General features: G+C 41.3%; 2 protein-coding genes across 6 annotated transcripts in view; both read right to left on the reverse strand.

The window, feature by feature from the left end:
• Positions 1-67: 67 nt before the first annotated feature.
• On the reverse strand, positions 68-4,055 carry cyb5r3 (cytochrome b5 reductase 3). 2 transcript variants are annotated; one of them, XM_068586632.1, is made up of 10 exons: positions 4,015-4,055; positions 3,711-3,803; positions 3,285-3,410; positions 2,962-3,034; positions 2,535-2,641; positions 2,316-2,445; positions 2,157-2,240; positions 1,448-1,533; positions 1,231-1,330; positions 68-777 (listed from the first exon to the last, which is right to left on the reverse strand). In XM_068586632.1, exons 2-10 carry the CDS (start codon positions 3,729-3,731, stop codon positions 605-607), a joined length of 900 nt encoding a protein of 299 aa, XP_068442733.1. In that variant the 5' UTR covers positions 3,732-3,803; positions 4,015-4,055; the 3' UTR covers positions 68-604. The 2 variants fall into 2 exon arrangements, with proteins under 2 accessions (XP_068442733.1, XP_068442732.1); XM_068586631.1 differs by lacking the exon at positions 4,015-4,055 and having other exon boundaries at positions 3,711-3,979.
• Positions 4,056-5,486: 1,431 nt separating this feature from the next.
• syt1a (synaptotagmin Ia) overlaps positions 5,487-17,369 on the reverse strand; it is a 75,054-nt gene continuing 63,171 nt past the window's right edge. For all 4 annotated transcript variants that reach the window (XM_068586629.1, XM_068586630.1, XM_068586626.1 and 1 more), the window contains 2 exons: positions 12,294-12,427; positions 5,487-9,526 (listed from right to left, as the gene is read on the reverse strand). In XM_068586629.1, the coding sequence (XP_068442730.1) occupies positions 9,320-9,526; positions 12,294-12,427 (341 nt within the window). In that variant the 3' untranslated portion in view covers positions 5,487-9,319. The remainder of the gene's footprint in view (positions 9,527-12,293; positions 12,428-17,369) is intronic.

Consider the following 17,369-nt stretch of genomic DNA (forward strand, 5'->3'; position numbering starts at 1 on the left):
TTTTCAGTAGATCAAGCACTTGCAAAACAGGGAGATGTAAAGAACAAAACAACAAAATCAGGAGCAATGTTTTTTTTAATTTTATTTTGCATACCCAGCACAAGGAGCTGCTGTTGTCAGACTTGCAGCAAACATGTCATGTTAGCAACCACATCACAACATGTTGTAGCAAAATATTGACATCTTTGACGTGACGATAGGTAGAGGGGCCGGTATAACAAACGCATTCACAACAGCAACAATGGATTAAATACAATTATGTATAAACGAAGCATGTGGTTGCAATGCATAAAAAAAGCTTTGCATGTGTTAAGGCACTCAAACAGCTGACAAACCTCAACACGTCTGATATTGTTGCAAACAGATTCGTAATCACATCCTTGATTCCATACTCTTCTTTATTCCCTTAACTCTTTCCCTTCAGTGACACAGAGTACTTGAATTTTGGTCCGCGCTGTGGTGAGTGTTGCATGAATATATTGTAGCCTAAATATTGTACACAAAGTGCAATACCCACTGCAACTGTAATGCTTTTCGGAGTAGTGAATATAACAGAACGCCCTCGTGCGCCCCCGAATCTCCTCTTGTTGACGTGGACGGACGTCTAGAAGGTGAACCTGCGGTCGCTGGAGTGGTCGACTTTGTCCAGGTTGGGGTTGCAGGCGAACTGGATCATGGGAGGAGGGCCGCACATCAGGATGAGGCTGTCTTCACCGGGAGGCGGCAGGTGTTCCCTCACCATGTCTTCATTGATGAAGCCTTGGCTGTACTCCCAGTCTGACAGAGAAAAGGAGTTTCAATAAGACAGTGTAACCATTTTTTCAGATGTGTACATAAGACACTGTAAACTGGCATCCAATTAGATCTTTTAATAAATCACACCCATTGTGTTTATGGCAGTGTCCAAAATGGCCGAGAGCAGCACGGCGCACCGTGGTGAACAAAAATGTCAGTTTCTATTTATTCTGGCAAAGCAGTTTGAAGACATCTTGGAGTTCTTAGAACTTTTGATGTATACATTTTATAGCTGAAATCAATACATTGGTGTGTTAGTTACCTAAATACAAGAGAAATAACATAATCAGAGGTATAAATGACCCGATTGTGAGGACAAGTTCTTACAAAACTAGAGAAACTCAACTTCCTGTTAACCAATATGTACGACAGCATTTAATACACAATATCAGGGGGACAAAAGCCGTTTTCAGACTTCACGAAGAGAACGCTCACCTTCGGGTGCTCTGTCCACGGTGAACCACAGCTTGAACCGGTCCGGGTGGTTGACCTGGATCTCTTCCAACTCCGGTCGCAACAAGATGTCTTTCTCAGTCTGCGATAGGACAGGAAGAGCAAAGTTCCACTTCTGCTTTAGTATCAACCACGCTCTCCCCAATTTTAAAAGGAAAACAAATACCCTTTTCACAATACTTCATCCTGTGAAACTGACCTGGTTTGCAAACAGCAGGTAACACACCGTCTGGTCCTGGGGATCCTTCATCACAGCTGTGATGAGCTGCAACATGGGAGTGATGCCTGGAAGAAAAACAGAAGAGGCTTCAGACATACAAATTACCTTCAATATACAAAAATAAATAACAGTATGTGGTCACCCGTGTGTGTGTGCCTTGGTTCCAACAAAGCAAAGTGTTACAGCAAAGTAGTATTTCTCTACAACACATACATTCGTGCCAACAATAAGCATGTTCTACAAGGTCTGTGTGGCAGTTTGATCAGATATGACTGAGCGAAAAACATCGCTAAACCACTAGCACTTCAAACCAGTAGAAATAAGATAAGACATTCAAAAAAAATTCAATAGAATACAAGGTCATAAGAGTGCGTAAAGTAGATAATGAAAAGTATTGTGAGTTAAAAAGGAATACACAAGGCCCCCCCCAAAAAAAAAGAAAATCCTTATTCGGGCGACATTTCCAGCGAGATTATAATACAACAAAGTACTTATATAGTAATACAGCGGAGGACATTTCAAATGAGAACCGGATGGAGAGAATTTAAAACATCCAACGTGGCAATCGAGTCACGCAAACAATGAACAAGGTTCGACAGACGAGATTGAGATTCAAGGACGAAGAGAAGCTGAGGTCGCCTGACTTGATCGTGATACTTTTAGAGATGAGTTTAGAAGTTCTCCTCACCAGTCCCTCCAGCAATCATGCCGACGTGTTTAGCCGTCTTGGTTTCAGCCGGGGTCTTCTTATCCGATTGAATGGCAAAAACACCTGCGAAGGATAAAAAGTTACAATATCAGATCCAGAAGCATCTTTTTACCCACTGAATGAGGTCAAGGCGCTCACCTTTGCCCTTGTAAACGAGCAGACCGCTGGGTCCTCTGAAATCAATAGTGTCGTTGACCCTGAGGCTCTCCAGGTACTGACTCATCTTGCCTCCCTCGGGGAATTTAGGATTGACATCTTTAAAGTAAATCTGTTGACATGGGACGACAAAATAAAGTGGTTTAGGAAAATAAAACCAACACCTCTACTTAATAGAAACAACTTTTCTGGTGGCTGTACCTTCACCACCAAGTCCACGTAGCCTTTGTCGTCGTCACTGGACACCGGCGTGTACGGACGGACGACCAGCTTGCCGTCGATTCTCGCAGACAAATAGATGTGCTGCCCTGGAGAAGAAAGCACAGAACAATATGTGCCCTCAGTTTACTTTTCATATCAGTAGCTTCTTGTTTGATCATTAGTAACAGCAACGATACAATGTTTAAAAAAAAGTCATTGGCAGACATTGAGCTCAGAGAAAGACAACAAACGAGGTGATGGTTCCAGTCACTATATTACCTTCCTAGTTTAACTGTTTAATTCCTATGTTTTGTCTTCTTATACAAGCTGCTTTATTTTGAGTTTTGTTTTCAACAAACACTTGTCGTGATGACTTCCTGCTTGTCTCAATATGCTAATTATTGATTGAATGAGTGCACATACTAACCAATAGGGAGACCAAGGATGTGTTCAGGGGAAGGCAGGGCGAAGCGGAACTTCCTCGTGTCATGGCTGACAATCTGCACAAAATAAACAGGAGTTCATCAGAGAACAAACAAATCGAAAAAAGCTGCATTGGAAAAGCAAACGTCACGCAGAGCAAACGCGGCACCTGAACGCACCTGCTGCGTTTGCAAACAGGCGATTTGCCGCAGCAAGCAGTGCGATTTCTGAACTTGTTGCCACTGAGTTGATTAAGACCGACTTTATTTTTGCAAAGAAAAAAAAAAAGTTTTACAGGTTTTATACAATGATATTCAACGTGGTTACCTGCTTGTCCAACAGCCGCAGTGCATACTTGATGTTGGGATCCTCTAAGGTCAAAGCCAGCTTCTTCTTTCCGAAGAGAAGTCTGAAGATCAAGTTGATGATGCTGTCGACGCCGCCTCGGATCAACTGCAACCATAAAAAGGTCAAAACTAAAAACACACGAGAGAATGAGTCAGACCACCAGTTAGCATTAGCTATCAAACGTTTGAGACCTCCGAGGGGCGTTGTCTCGCTCTCGTCGACCCATTTTAGTTTAATCCTCAACAGGAGAAATGAGTCACAGCCATGCCTGTGGCCAAGGGCCCGAACACTTTGGTTAGGGAAACTAACTTAGCAAAACATGCAAGCTAATGTTAGTCTAAGCTAGCGCAGTGGGTTTAGCTTAAACTAAACAAACAGGGACACTTCCCGTTAAGTTGTACTTACACCAATGATGTAGGACAGCATTTTCCTGTCAGTCTTTTAACTGTGAAGGTTGTTTGACAAGGCAGGAGGCAGCGCCAGATGAGTTTACTGCAACTGTGAAGGTGGTACCAGAGCTGTCACAGTCATGCAAGGCTGTCAAGTTAAGGCTAACTAGCGCATATATACGCATCCGGTCATTGTTCTAAGAAACAAAAGCATTAATTCGTGAAAGACAAATGCGGTTCTAATTAAACCAACTAAACCACGTATGCCAAGTACTATGGTTTTATGACAAAGAAAATACATTTTGAATTAGTTTATATACCCTGAAACTAGACGGGCGTGACATGTTTTCATCTGATAAACACAACTTCCGGAATGATACCCGCTAGTTCCCGCTATCTTGTCGAAGCGGAAGCTCAGTCGTCACTTCCTTCTGGATTTTCAGAATAAAACTAATAATAAAGGAGACGTTTGGACTTTGAATAAAAGTCCACAATTTACAGTTTGCTTAAGTGCATGAGGAGTATTACACGATTATATTTAATCATAGCAATGTAGTACTCAAAAATTTTATTTCCATTAAAGTTTGTCACAGCTTTTACAATAATTATTATAATTACCTACCTGTTCTGTGCATCTGTTCATGTTATTTCTTTAATGACTGAGACACTGCCTGTACAAGGTCAAACAGGTTTGTCATGAATCTTGAAACATTCCCTCTACAATTCAAGCAATATATGTTTAAAATAATATCTCTCATAGGCAAACAAATCTGAAAGTTATTTTGATAATACAGTTTGGCCTTTTTTCGATATGAATGATATGACAAAATATATGATTGTCTACAGAACTTTATTTACAGCTTACTTAAGGCATAGTTTTCTCTCTATTACAGAAGTATTGCTCCTCCCACTAGCAGGACAATTGGTATGAACTCATTCTATGCAGCCAAATATTGTTCAAACAGAATTTCATTCACATTAATTATAGAGAAACTGAATTAGTCAGGCTATTTAAAAAAAAAAAAAGTTCATAATGATGTAATATAGCTTATATTTCCATTTCATAGAATGGTGATGACAAATAAGAACACAGTTAGAATATTTCACTCAGTGTAAACCAAACACAATTTAGCTTCAATAAAGAAGCAGATGCATACATACATTTTAGGCTACATGAAGGGTACATTAACGTAAACTTTAAGGGGTTTAATGACATTATTTACTGATGGGTTGTCAAATGTGCTTTCGTATAAACACAGCAGCCTAAAATCTATAAATCTACAACCCCAGAGGGCTCTCATTAAATTCACTGAGGCTCAAATCAATGTGACATCATGGCAGGACAAACCTGTCCCTGTTTTCTGTCTCTGGTAGACATCAGTGAATATTGATCTGTGCATAAATCAAAATGGAAAACATCATCTTTTTTGGGGGGGAGGGGGGTATATTTGTGACATTGTTGTGCTCACACACGGTGCCATGCTTCTTTGTGTCCTCTAGGTGGCAGTAGTGACCTTGTGAACAGACCGTGGTGGATGATTCACAGCCACGCCAAAAGTGTTCAGAAGCTAACACCATTAAAAGTGGAATTTGTCACACGGACACTTCTGGATGTGAAGAGAGGTGCGTGCAGGAGCAGTGACTCATTCTTCCTCAATCAATATGAGCACTGTAGTGAACGTAATAAAGGTTGATTTTGTTATTAAAGCTTCTATTAGAGGCAGTCACGGCTACTTAAATGAACGCTTTGGTGACACGTAACTGAAAGTACGACATGATAAGCTTCTGTATCAACAGGAAATAAAACATTTTTATTGATCATTTGTGTATATGAAGTTATATAACAACAGTCAGAAAACTCCACAGAGTGAATCACTACACAAAAGTGAAACAAAACTGTAAAACACCTCGTCAAAAATGAAGGTATACACAGCAAATATAACTGTCAGCGGCTCGCCGTCGCCGCGAGCAATATGGCAGGAAAAAACACCCCAAACAGTTCTACGAGATTACAGAGAAAATTTCCACACACAAAATACTCAAGCAGGCAGTTGATTTACACAAAGGCAACTAGGATCTTTCTACAGCATCAGATTCTAATACTTTACACAGCTTTTGTTTCCGAAAGGTCAGTGTGGCGTTTGGTCAGAGCCACTGGAGGGAATCTTTAGTTCCTTGTCACACAGAGAGCTTGGTTTTTACAAGAGGAGAATTTGGGGGTTTGATTATAAATGCATACTTTGATAATCACAACAGGAGCATTGCGTTGCAGGTAAAGGCTTTGTGGGTTTCCGCCCCCCCCCACACACACACACATCACAATTCAATGGGTTTCGCAATGCTGCCTGTCACTGAATTCCCCATACGTATTTATTTCTGTTGGGATTTTCTTTCAGCTTTGATCGGATAATGAATATCAAATTGCTGAGGCTATTTCTTTTTTAAAATAAAGCCTTTGTCTTGTATTTTAATCTATTGTTTTCATTTAAATCTGAAGCTGTACTGGAAATCACAAATCTACATATGTAAAACATATCAAATAAAATCATCCCCCGGCTGGAGAGGGGCTATGAGTGCAGCTGTTTTTAAGTATGTTCAGTGATTTTGGAATGCAATCAGTCAGGGGTGATTTTACCCCAAAGGGTTATGAAATAAATTCCTAGTTGAGAAAAATAGTTTAAAAAAGGGACATTTTGTTTCCAACAAAAAGTGCAAAAGTACATCTAATCTCACGGTGAAAGTAATCAACACCAACACAGTCCGTACTGTACATTCAGAGTTTTCATCTCAAATATAAAAGGGGGTTTTGAATCAAAGGGGCAGTTAACAAATGAACAAAAATAAGTCCTTAATGAAAATGGAATCATGATGACGAGATATAGGATGTGGACGATAGATGGATGAAATGATATTTGCAGCTGAATAATCACTTTATATTTATTCTAGATATACATTTCTGGACACAAATATGTAAATATTTACACAGCATTTTTAGGGGATATTTAAATGTAGAGTCTTGTTTGGTATTTCACTAATACTCCCTGAAACTTCTGATGCTGGAACTGTGTGCAAGAAGAAAAAAAAACAACCCAAACCTGCCAAAAAAGGGCCGAAAGGTGTCAAAGCTCCAACCTGTAAGCTGAATCTGCTAGTGTGCTGCGTCCTAACCATTTCACTGGAAAGGAGAAACATCTCTCTGGACTGGAATCATCAACAAGGGTTAGAATCTGTTTTTCTGTTTTTTTTCCTCGGGCAACACCACCCACGTTAACACTATGGGATGAACATACAAGTATTGCACAGTGCTCAACAAAATGCTGTGTGAAACGACCCACTCGCGCTCAGATAAAATGTCTTTCTGCCTTTTTTTTCTCTCTCCCCGCATCTCTCTCGCTCTCTTCCTCTGCGTGTGGAAGGGAAAATGGCAGTAAACGCTACAACATCACTACAGAACAGACTGGTTTCGCTACCTACTGATAAGTCTACATCTCTAAGCACACACGGCAGTCACAGTGATACACAAAGCAGTCCTCAGAGACTCCTATGGAATGACAAGTAGCTTTTTTATAATAGTGCTATCAACTACACAATAACATTGAAAACATTTAGAAAGTCCTCCTGAAGCTAGCATCGAGTATACGCAAGAGGTTCCTCCGAGATAAGAGACTTCATGGAGACTTATTCCTTCGCTAATTGGACCCGTAGTAAAGGACGTGATGGAGCCTCCGCAGACCATTAACTTTACGGTTATTTCGCAATCTCTTGGTGTAGTCCTGTGCCAACAAGAAAACAAAACTGATGCAACTGCTGTTGGCTGAAATGTGATTTGTCATCATTGCTTTCTTTTCTTTTCCTTTTTCTTTGCGTAAAGCCGATCCAACAGGTGGATTTCTGGCTCCGCCTGCAGGTGTCCTGAAATAAAGCCGGCTCAACAATTATCCCAAAAACTGTTTTTAAAAGACGTCAACAAGCTAGTTCAAAGACATCCAGTGCAAAACGGCAGCCACATAAAAAGTTAAAATTGGCAGTAAAACATGGCTAGCTCTATTGTCACTGTGAGAAGGCAACGCAAAGCAAAGACTGCGATTCAGGGCACCATTGCAGCCAAAGACATTGTTCCCAATAAACCAAAGCTACAACCACTAGCAAGTGGGAGTGTGCATGAAGAGAGGATCTTTACATAAGTCACCTCTGAAAATGGCAGTGTTTAGAAGTCGCTTCGCCTCCGTCAATGTAAAGACATACATTGACCCAACGTTTAGACGTCACTCTGTTTTTTTTTTTTTTTTTCTCCTCTGATTGAAGGCAAGGGGATTGTATCAGAAGAGACAGCCCCTGGTGTCAGTAGATCTCCCCCGCGTCCCGGCCTTTAGTAAAGATTGTAAAAAAAATCATGCAGTTTACGAAAAATAGTCAAGACGTTGAATTGCTCTAAAAAATAGTCCTCTTAAAACCAGAGCGCCGACTCTTTTTTTCTCCGTCTTTACTTCCTCTTGAAGATCGGACCCTGGCCTAAATGCGCTATACTTCCAACAACGACAAGGCTGTTCAAAGTAAACAGTTAACAAAATATTGTTAAACGAGCTTAAGGACACAATGGCTACAGATTGGTGCTTTTTTTCACAAGGGGTTGGTTTTTGAAAAGTTAAGAAATGAGTCTTTGTTGGGACAATATTTTCTTTTTTGGAAAAAGAAAACAAGCCAGTTTAAGTGAACAACGGCCTTTAAAACGAGGACCTTTATCACTTATCCTGCCAAATATGGATGAAATAAATGCAAACTGGGTATTGTTTCTGGTAACTGTGCATCAAGCTGAACATATAGGTCCTCTGATTGAGAAATAAGTACAAAAAAGTTGTAAGAAATCATGTGCTTGTATAATTTCCAGCAGCATCATTTTCCCCTCAGAACCATAGTAGTTAATGGCCTTGTATTTTGGAGTTTTTAGTGTATATATATTCATCTGTCTTTTCTGCAATGATACTCTGCTGAACTTAAAGCCAGACATTGTCCTTTATAATGTAAATATATTTCCACTAGTGTCTTGCAGGTTGGAATTCTCCTTTTTTCTGGAATGCAATAAGGTAATAAGGTAGAATTTTTAAATCCTGGGATATATAATATTGGCTTTCCTCTATATCTCCATTTACATAATTTAAAATAGAACATCTTATTAAAAACATCAAGATATACACGGATTAGGAAACGGGTAACAACATACAAACACATAAACTAGAAATCATTTTTGTCTGCATACTTATATATACAACTGTGGTACAATAAATTCTTTCAGACATGCGCTATCTATACAGATCATATTGCTTAAAAGAAGGGGGCATTTGGTTGGGGCGGTGAAGGGCACAGACATGGAAAACAAAAACTGCTGAATCAGAGAGGAACAAACAAACAATCGAGAAAGCAAGAATAGAAGAGAATATGAAAAAAAAGCAGAAGGTGGGAGATGGCAGGACGTTTGAACAATTAGGATTGTTTGTGATATTAGGAGCGGTAAAGCTGGGTGAGACGGGGTAAAGAGGGGTTAACATGGATGGACCCATATATCACTGAGGTATTTACACATACTGGCTAAAGAGTACTACAAGGCAGGTGCTGAAAGGGCCCTGCCTATTTCTTGGTGGAGAGCTGAGAGTCCACCTCTTCCTCGGGCTTCAGCACGTGCCACTGCGCGATGGGTCTTCTGGGGTTGGCCAGCATGTCGGACCAGTGGCGGAGCTCCGTCCCCGAGCTGTTGAGGCCCACAAAGACCTTGCCAATGGCATCGTTCTTGCCAATCTTGTCATAGTCCAGAACAGTTATAACAACTTGCACTTTCTATAGAAAGGGGAAAGCAGGAGACAAATGAAGAGCGTGAGTGTAAGTCCAGGTGTCGTCTGCATATGGGCGGTTAATGCTGATGGCTGCACTAGCTGTGTTAACTTTTGTCAAACAAAGAAACTCCACTTTGTTCAGTCAGTGTCTGCTGGGGAAGTCTATGTGATAAGCAGACAGCCACTGAAGAGACCTTCTGGTTAGATAGACTCAGAAGAACTCACATAAATGTCTTTATTCTGTTTTCTCATATTTCTCTTTATACGGTTAAAAGCCCTTCCCAAGTTTTGTTTAGAACAGTGGTTTATTGTTGGTTTATTATTATTTGTATTAGATTTGTCTCGACGGATGCTGCGCTGCATCAGAGCAGAGAAACCCAGGGAAATAAAATCAAGAGAGCAGCACGTCCAGCACAACAGACATTTTAAGGTCCCTGACTCAAATATCACAAGATCTGATAAACTGTAGTAAAAAGATATCACTGTCATACATCACACGGGCTGGGCTCTGCGCTCTAAAAGACAATATAAATGACAATCTGTGCAATTTCTTCTTCTTGTATGCTCACTGTCACATTGTTTCTGCACTGCATTTCTCACAACAGTTATTGTTTGTTAATGTTCTTTTTATTTTTTACGTTAAGTTCCTGTGTGTGTTGAACTGTAAGCGCTAAAGAAGATCTACTAGATCCTGAGAGGTTAGAACAGATTATTTAAAAGTCCTGATAAACTTTGCCATGTTACGATAGCACAGAAAAATAACGACATGAAGCTCCGCTGGTTCGCCCAGTAATGCAAAGATGTGCTCCTCCAGACATTAATGTTGATTAACAGTAACTGAGCAGGCCTCGGTTATTTCCAGAGCCGAACACAGCAGAATGTTTGATTACTCAGAGGTCTGAGTCTCAGCCCCGGCATGTATTCATTCAAAGGGACACTACAAAGAGGAGTAACCTGGACATTAATCTCTGGCAGAGAATATGAATTAGTGAACAAAGAGCCCTGATTAAGTTTCGATCCACTGGCACACTGAGACGGGGATTCTGCATGAGCTCAGAGCCTCCGCTGTAAAAGAGCATGCCTAATACACCATGTAATGAAATACTGAACATGGCTCCCAGATGGCTGGTTGGGGTTAGTTGGTCTTTAAAGGGCCAGCTCACCTTCAATTTGCTAATTGAATCACGGCTTTCTTATATTCAAAATTAGCACACGATGTTGTTAGTCATCAATGACCATCAGTGTTGCTTTGCTGATTCAATTCTTCAGGCTGTGAGGAGTTTACCAATAATGATAGCATTATGGATTATCAATGACTTTGCCAACACCTGGATATTTTAGGATATGAGCTTATTGAATTGATACCAGTCTTATGAACAAGGGTTTATCCACGCCAGGGTTTATCCCCCTGCTTCTAGTCTTTATGCTAAGCTATGCTAAACAAGGCTCTGTATTTAATGCACTCACATAGCATCCTGATACTGTACTTGTAGTTTAATCTATTTTATACATCATCTAAACACTGTGAATTGGCTTTGGGTATACAATCTGCTATGTCAATTTATATTTTTTGGGTACATTTTAAGTTTCACAGCTATGTCATCTTGTAACAACTCAAAAGTTTATATTTTATTCGTTTAATTTATTTGTAATTAATTGCACGAATAGTCCTGAGGTCAGGTTTAACTCAAATCCCCAAAACGCCTCTGCAGATAAAAGCGGTTAATTTGCAGCTTTCTAGAAGCAGTAATTTGTGATGGGAATGATGGAAAAAAATGTAATTGCACTGTATTTGTTTTCCCTTCAACATCAGACAACATTGGAGGCGATTTTGCGGGAGTATGTCTGTCATGAAAGGTCACCACAGCTTTAAGTGTCTTTATTTAAAACCAGACGCAGCGTAGCCAGAGGCCTACCGAGCTGAGAGGCAATCAGCGTAACATTTACTACAAAGTCTTGAAGAAGTTGGACTGATTGGTCACAATCCAATTAGGTTAATCGAGTATGTTTTAAACTTAGGTACTGTTCGCCTGGCCTTCAGGAGAGCAGTCAATACACCGAATCAATGGCAAGTTTATGATTTAATCAATGGCACTCATCATTATTTAACCTGCCTCTCAATGATGAGATAATACATGTACATGGAGCCGTAGTACTGGCATCAGCACCAGTAAATAAGGGCTTGGATTGGATGAGTTTGATTGGGATCAACACAGTTTCAATTAAAATTGAGCCTCATAGACCCAAACCCAGTGATTTGTGAGCTGTGACAGGCTTCATCAATTTGACTCAATTACTGTCTTGCATAAAGAGATAATGTAGTTTGTTGCTTTTCCTTTCTGGCAAAGTGTGTGCATTCATTATCCATTCCTTCGTAATGTTCTGGAAAAAGATAAACGCGTTACTTCTGATACAGGAGGTTACTTTAAGCATAGTAACGATGGTAAGACATGCAAGAACTAGCACTGAGGTACATGCAACAGGCAAAAACTAGAGCAGAGAATAACATCCAGCGAGCAATCGGCTTGTCAAATTGCGAAACCAAGGCTGATTTAAAATGAGGTGATTATATTGTTGTGATGAAAAGCCTCTAAAGTGATTATTTGGGAAAATGAGCTCCCACTTATCAATTATTTCGATGTAACCAAATGTTTTGTGGGTCCTTACAGCACAATTTGTCTCTGCAGCGAAGCACAGAAGCGTTCGGAGATCTCAGCGTTGTGAGCATGAATGTTGCACAAAACCTGCTCTGTGAATGGATGAGGACGTACCTGGATTTGTTCAAACGGGACTTCGAAGCTAAAGGACTCGTTGTAGTAAGGGTTGAGGGTGTTCTTCTTGATTGTCGTCTTCTTCTTCTTCAGCCTCTTGCCGTTTTGCACCAGGTGGAGCTTCGCATATGGATCTGCGGTGACAAAGCAAAGCATGCGATTTTACATTTTGGATCATCGTTTTGTTTACTTGACAGAGGACAGTGTGGAAAGGAGAGAGGGGGGGGGGGGGGAGAGAGCTATGACATGAAACGAGGGTCGCAAGGTCGGAACATACCCCAGGATACTGCAGTTATTTGGCATGTGCTGTGACCACTCGGCTACCAACATCCTCTATCTGTCCATCCTGCATTAACCTTCTTTTTTTTTGCCATCCTTGCACAGTGGAACAATCTGTAACACTAAACATTGGCATTGTAGGACTTTGATATGGTCAACATGCAAGCAAACGGTTGCTTATTTACACATCTAGCAACATTAACATTCATTTGAAGTCGTATTTTCTGGTCTCCTGATGCACGGAGGTCCAACACGCTCTCCTTTCAGCTCTGTTTTATGTTCTCCACCAACCCCTGAGGGAAATCTCCGGCTCTTTTCCGCCAAATGCTCAACTACGTTCCCCAGCCAGTTGTTAAATTTGTATCACTGCCATTTGGTGCTCGGGAAGTGTAGTAGTGTGTTTATCAGATGGTTCTGCAGCCTGCTGCAGGCCGTAAAACCATACAATGAGCTGGAAAATGCCCAAAAAAAGAAATCTCCCCAGAGCTGAGGGGTGATTATTCTCTGCGATCTCATCGTGACGAGTTTATACATTGTTAAAATAAAAATATTCATGTGTTTCACTTTTATATTATTCATGGTGGAGTTTCACACAGTTACACACCCACATCTGGGAGCTGTCAGTCAAAAGATATTGATTACAGCAGCTTCAAAAGATAAAAACAATCTTCAAACGTACAGTAACGACATCTTTGATCGACTGACACCTCCCAAACGAGGCTATGAATGCTCATGAATAAAGCTCGGCGATGACAGTCCTGTTTGTTTACGTCACTCCATTAACCTTCGCAACTCAAGAGCCTCATTTGCGTCGGTCCGAATGCTCAAGCTCAAGTGGAAACCAAGTGGTCCGCTTCATCCACCCTCATCCACTCTCTGGCAATCAGCGTGTGTCGGAAAATCAGCAAACCGCCCATCGCTTTCGTTTATGACTCGACGCGACTCCTCCTCGATTTGTTTACATTCGACAAATTGTCATCAAGAATAAATTGGAGGGGAGGAGGGTTAGTGTCTTTGTTTGGGTCTCGGAGGGAAAGTGGGAAAGCGGGGCCGGCCGCCGTCGCCTTTTCAAAAGAATTGTGAAAGAAATGCCGTGTCTTTTGGGATTTAATTGGGCCATGGTAAGGGGACAAGGTGAGGCTGTTCAATTTGCACAATGAGATGCTAATCAGTCCAAAGTATGAGCAGCCGAAGAATGTAATAACTTCCACTGCGGGCTTACAAAAAGGATCCGGAACATGAAGAATGAGGATTCAATAATAACTGCAGCTCAAAGAATAGGCAATCTTCTTATTCGCTCTCCTCACTAAATACAATCTATGGCTGCAGTTGGTTGGGACTTATTCATTTTGCAAGTGATAAATGAACAGTGTTACAATCATTTACACGTTACAGAGAGGGAATGGACATCACTGACGAGGGCCGGGGAAAAAAGTACAGCTTTCTCTTATTATTCCATTGCAAACTTAAATAACTTTTTCCCAGCCGTCCAAAGTAAAAACTGTTTTAACTTTTAACCTCATTTTACTGTCTTACTCTCTTCCACTAAAATGATATCCAGTTTGCCGTCTGTCAGATTCCATGTGAAAGCCGACTTTACCTTCTCGTGTCCGACGTGAAACTAGGTTACAGTCGACATTATGCAGAAATCTGCTGACAAAGAAAAACAGGTTTCTATAACTGAGCCATTCTCAGAGAAAGATGGACCATTTCTTGGCCATGTATACAAGTTATCTGGCTTAATATTTTGAGTAACACGTTTACAAGTGAGTCCTATAGTGAGTCTTACTTCCTGAGTTACCTGGTTTAGGACCGACCTGGTCTCTTAGGTGTACTATTAAAATGTAGAATAGTACACTCCCCTTCTCCAACACAGTGTTTATATTCACTTCTGAGAATAAATGCTAGTCCCAAATAGTTATTTTCACTAATTTCAGCAGGAACAAATAATGTAGCAGTGGCCATCTTTTTATGATTATTGTTCCACGACGGATGTGCGTATACTTAACGTGTTGGGCGTGTGGTAGAGTGGCACGACTATAAGCCATGGCTTTTTCCAACATTTACTATAAATGTGACGGAACTCTTCAAAACGACACAAACAGACAATCGATCATTCTAAATGAATGAATCAGAGCAAAATACATAAACACGAGGAACACAGGCGGTGCTTTGCAGTGCGAAAGATGTCGACACCGGATTGATGGGAAATTCTGTCTCCGCATGCGAAGACGGCGTAATGGCGCTTAATGATCTCTGATCTCGGTCCGCCATCGCGACGACTCGACGAGCTATAGGGGGGAAATTGTTGCAAAACCACTTTGTGTCATTTATCATTTAGGACGACACGCTGCTCCAGACAAACAAACGCAAACAACAACAATCTCGGAGATGCTAATGAGGTAGCCTCGCGCCTGAGGCTAGCATTATTATCTCTCTCCGCTGAAGCTCGGAGCTGTGCAGCAGGGGGATTACGGACGGAGACTTTGAAACCAGAGCTTATAATTAGTTGTTGAAAGGCTGCTCGCTCTGATCATCTGCATTTATCTCTGGATCCCATATGCACAAAGACTTTACCACGTTCGATGCTTTTCTGATGTAAGAGCTGCACTTGAATAAATCTATGTATTTAGCTGCTAGATTGTGGGATTGCTAGCTACGGCAAATACTGAAGCTTAGCAACCTTAATCTTTGATCCAATTCAGGGGGATGAGGACCTGATTGGAGACGGGTACGCATGGAGAAAAACAAACAGAGTAAGAGGGAGAGAAGCAGGGAGACTAAATAGATGACAGAGACACCGGGGAAAAGGTAACAGAGTGGGAGTCCATTACTACTCTCCTGCTGAGAAGAGATGGAGAGCTGGGAGGACTAAAACAGTGTGTTGTCAAAATACAGCCAATAGTATCTTAGTTTGCACTCAGCTACAACGCTCTCGATCTCAGATTGATGGTCTTGCCTTTCTAGGAGCGTCTCAACTTCAAAAAAGGGAGGAGGACTTTGGAGAGAGAATCGTCCGTTGCAGTCATCCGCACAGCCTCCGTATGTGTCAGACATTGTTTGAGCTAATTTGCCCACCTCCGTCCAAACATCTCCTGCAATCTCTCAACGGTGCAATCGTCTTTTAAACTCTCTTGTGATACGCCCAAAGACCCAAAACCAAGTCAAGTGTCTCTCAACGCTCTGGCTTTTACCGAGGCATCTCGTTCCAGATAATTGGAGGTCTGTCTCTCTCCCTTTAGCAGCCGCTGCGTTGAGGAGGTACTGGTTCTCTCGAAGTTGGAAAAGCTCGGCTACACATACCGGGCTCGGTTAACTTTGACTTTTTTTTCAAAGTTGGGCAACTATTCTGGTGTATTATGATACATGATCTCCACACAACAAGAATAACTGATATCGTTGGAGAAACTTTATTAAATGTATTCTACCCTGTGTTTGTCGTTTTTTTTTCTTCCATTTATCTGTTTTGTTTATGATATAACTATTATTCATTATTATTTTTATAGAGCTTATTTATTTTTTAGAGGGTGTGTTGGCCATTCTTCCAGGACGGTGGGTGGGATACTGTATAATCTGCGATGTGGAAATATTGAAAAACGCTTTGATACTTTTGATTGTCCAACAACATCTCCTTGAGGAATTTCTCCGGCCTCGACTGGCACGTTTCAAGCAGCACATCAGTCATTTATTTTATCTGTAATCAAAATTTAAACCAAAAAGCCTGACCTTTGTGAACCTTGCGGACTCAAGTTACAATCGTACAATTCTCAGTGTTATTCTGTCGTGTTTCTTCACTACAATTCACCTGTCATCACTGTCACATTGTGAGTGAAGTTTCTGCAGGTTTCCTTTGTCTGCTCAGCCACGCTCGGCTTTTCATTGCCAATAGCGACTCCTTGCTTCTTTTTCTGCTTAATTCAAAGTAATCTTGCGTAGGCAGACCTCTGTCTCATCAAATCCACAAAGGTCTAAAGGAAGTCAAGCAGCAAAGCTGAGAAATGGTAAAGGTCTTACCCTAACCTGCTGATTCAGACATTTTAATTACCTTTTACTTACTTAACCTTAACCAAGCTCAGTCCTCCTGCCTTCATCGAACCAGTCCAACAAACAGAGGCACAGAGCACCGGCCAATCAGAGGCAAAGCAGGGCGGGTCGTGCCTTCGCCATAGTTGGATCCATAATTTAAGCGAACCAGGGAGGGGTTTAGAAAAGCGTCTTTACTGAAGACTGCTCCGGCAATCATGGCACTGATGTTCAGTACATGTCATGCATCCTCTCGTATTGGCAACTGCGCCCGAACGAACACAATACAACAGCCGAATGGGATTACGCAAGATGAAATAAAAAGAAAGCGCACCTGTGGCGCCACATCACCGCTATCCAGACGGCTCTTATCTTCCTGGCCAGCAGATGAGAGTTTGGCATTATTGAGTTTTGGGAGACTCGCTGTGCCTCATATCCGGCCCCCTTTTACCGCCTTATCCCAGACGGATGTAATCTGTCCCATTTCATGGATGAATGGCAGCGCTCCTGATACAACAGCGCTTCCTCACATAATGTGTACAGCGAAGAGACTCGACGACGCAATCCTGAGTTATTTCATCGGAGTCCTGGATCTCAACCATGGTTTTATGGTCCATACATTAGAGGCTAGAAGCAGCGATGAGCGCTGAGCTACTAAAGCTGCGTAATTCTGAAGAGCTTACTTACATAGTTTGTGTTTCAAGCTGTGAATAACTTCCAGCTGTGACTCATGTGGAGTATTGTAGTGAGGGTAGTGTCTCTCATGTGCACAGA

Source organism: Clinocottus analis, unplaced genomic scaffold, assembly GCF_023055335.1.
Source record: "Clinocottus analis isolate CAN_PGR_092001 unplaced genomic scaffold, fCliAna1.0.p SCAF_20, whole genome shotgun sequence".
Lineage (NCBI taxonomy): Eukaryota > Metazoa > Chordata > Actinopteri > Perciformes > Cottidae > Clinocottus > Clinocottus analis.

Coding starts and splice junctions, on each gene's coding strand:
- cyb5r3 (XM_068586632.1), bottom strand. CDS start 3,731: ATGCTGTCCTACATCATTGGT. Junction 2,446..2,534: donor ACGTGGACTTGGTGGTGAAG/GTACAGCCACCA, acceptor CCATGTCAACAG/ATTTACTTTAAAGATGTCAA. Junction 1,534..2,156: donor CATGATTGCTGGAGGGACTG/GTGAGGAGAACT, acceptor TTTTTCTTCCAG/GCATCACTCCCATGTTGCAG.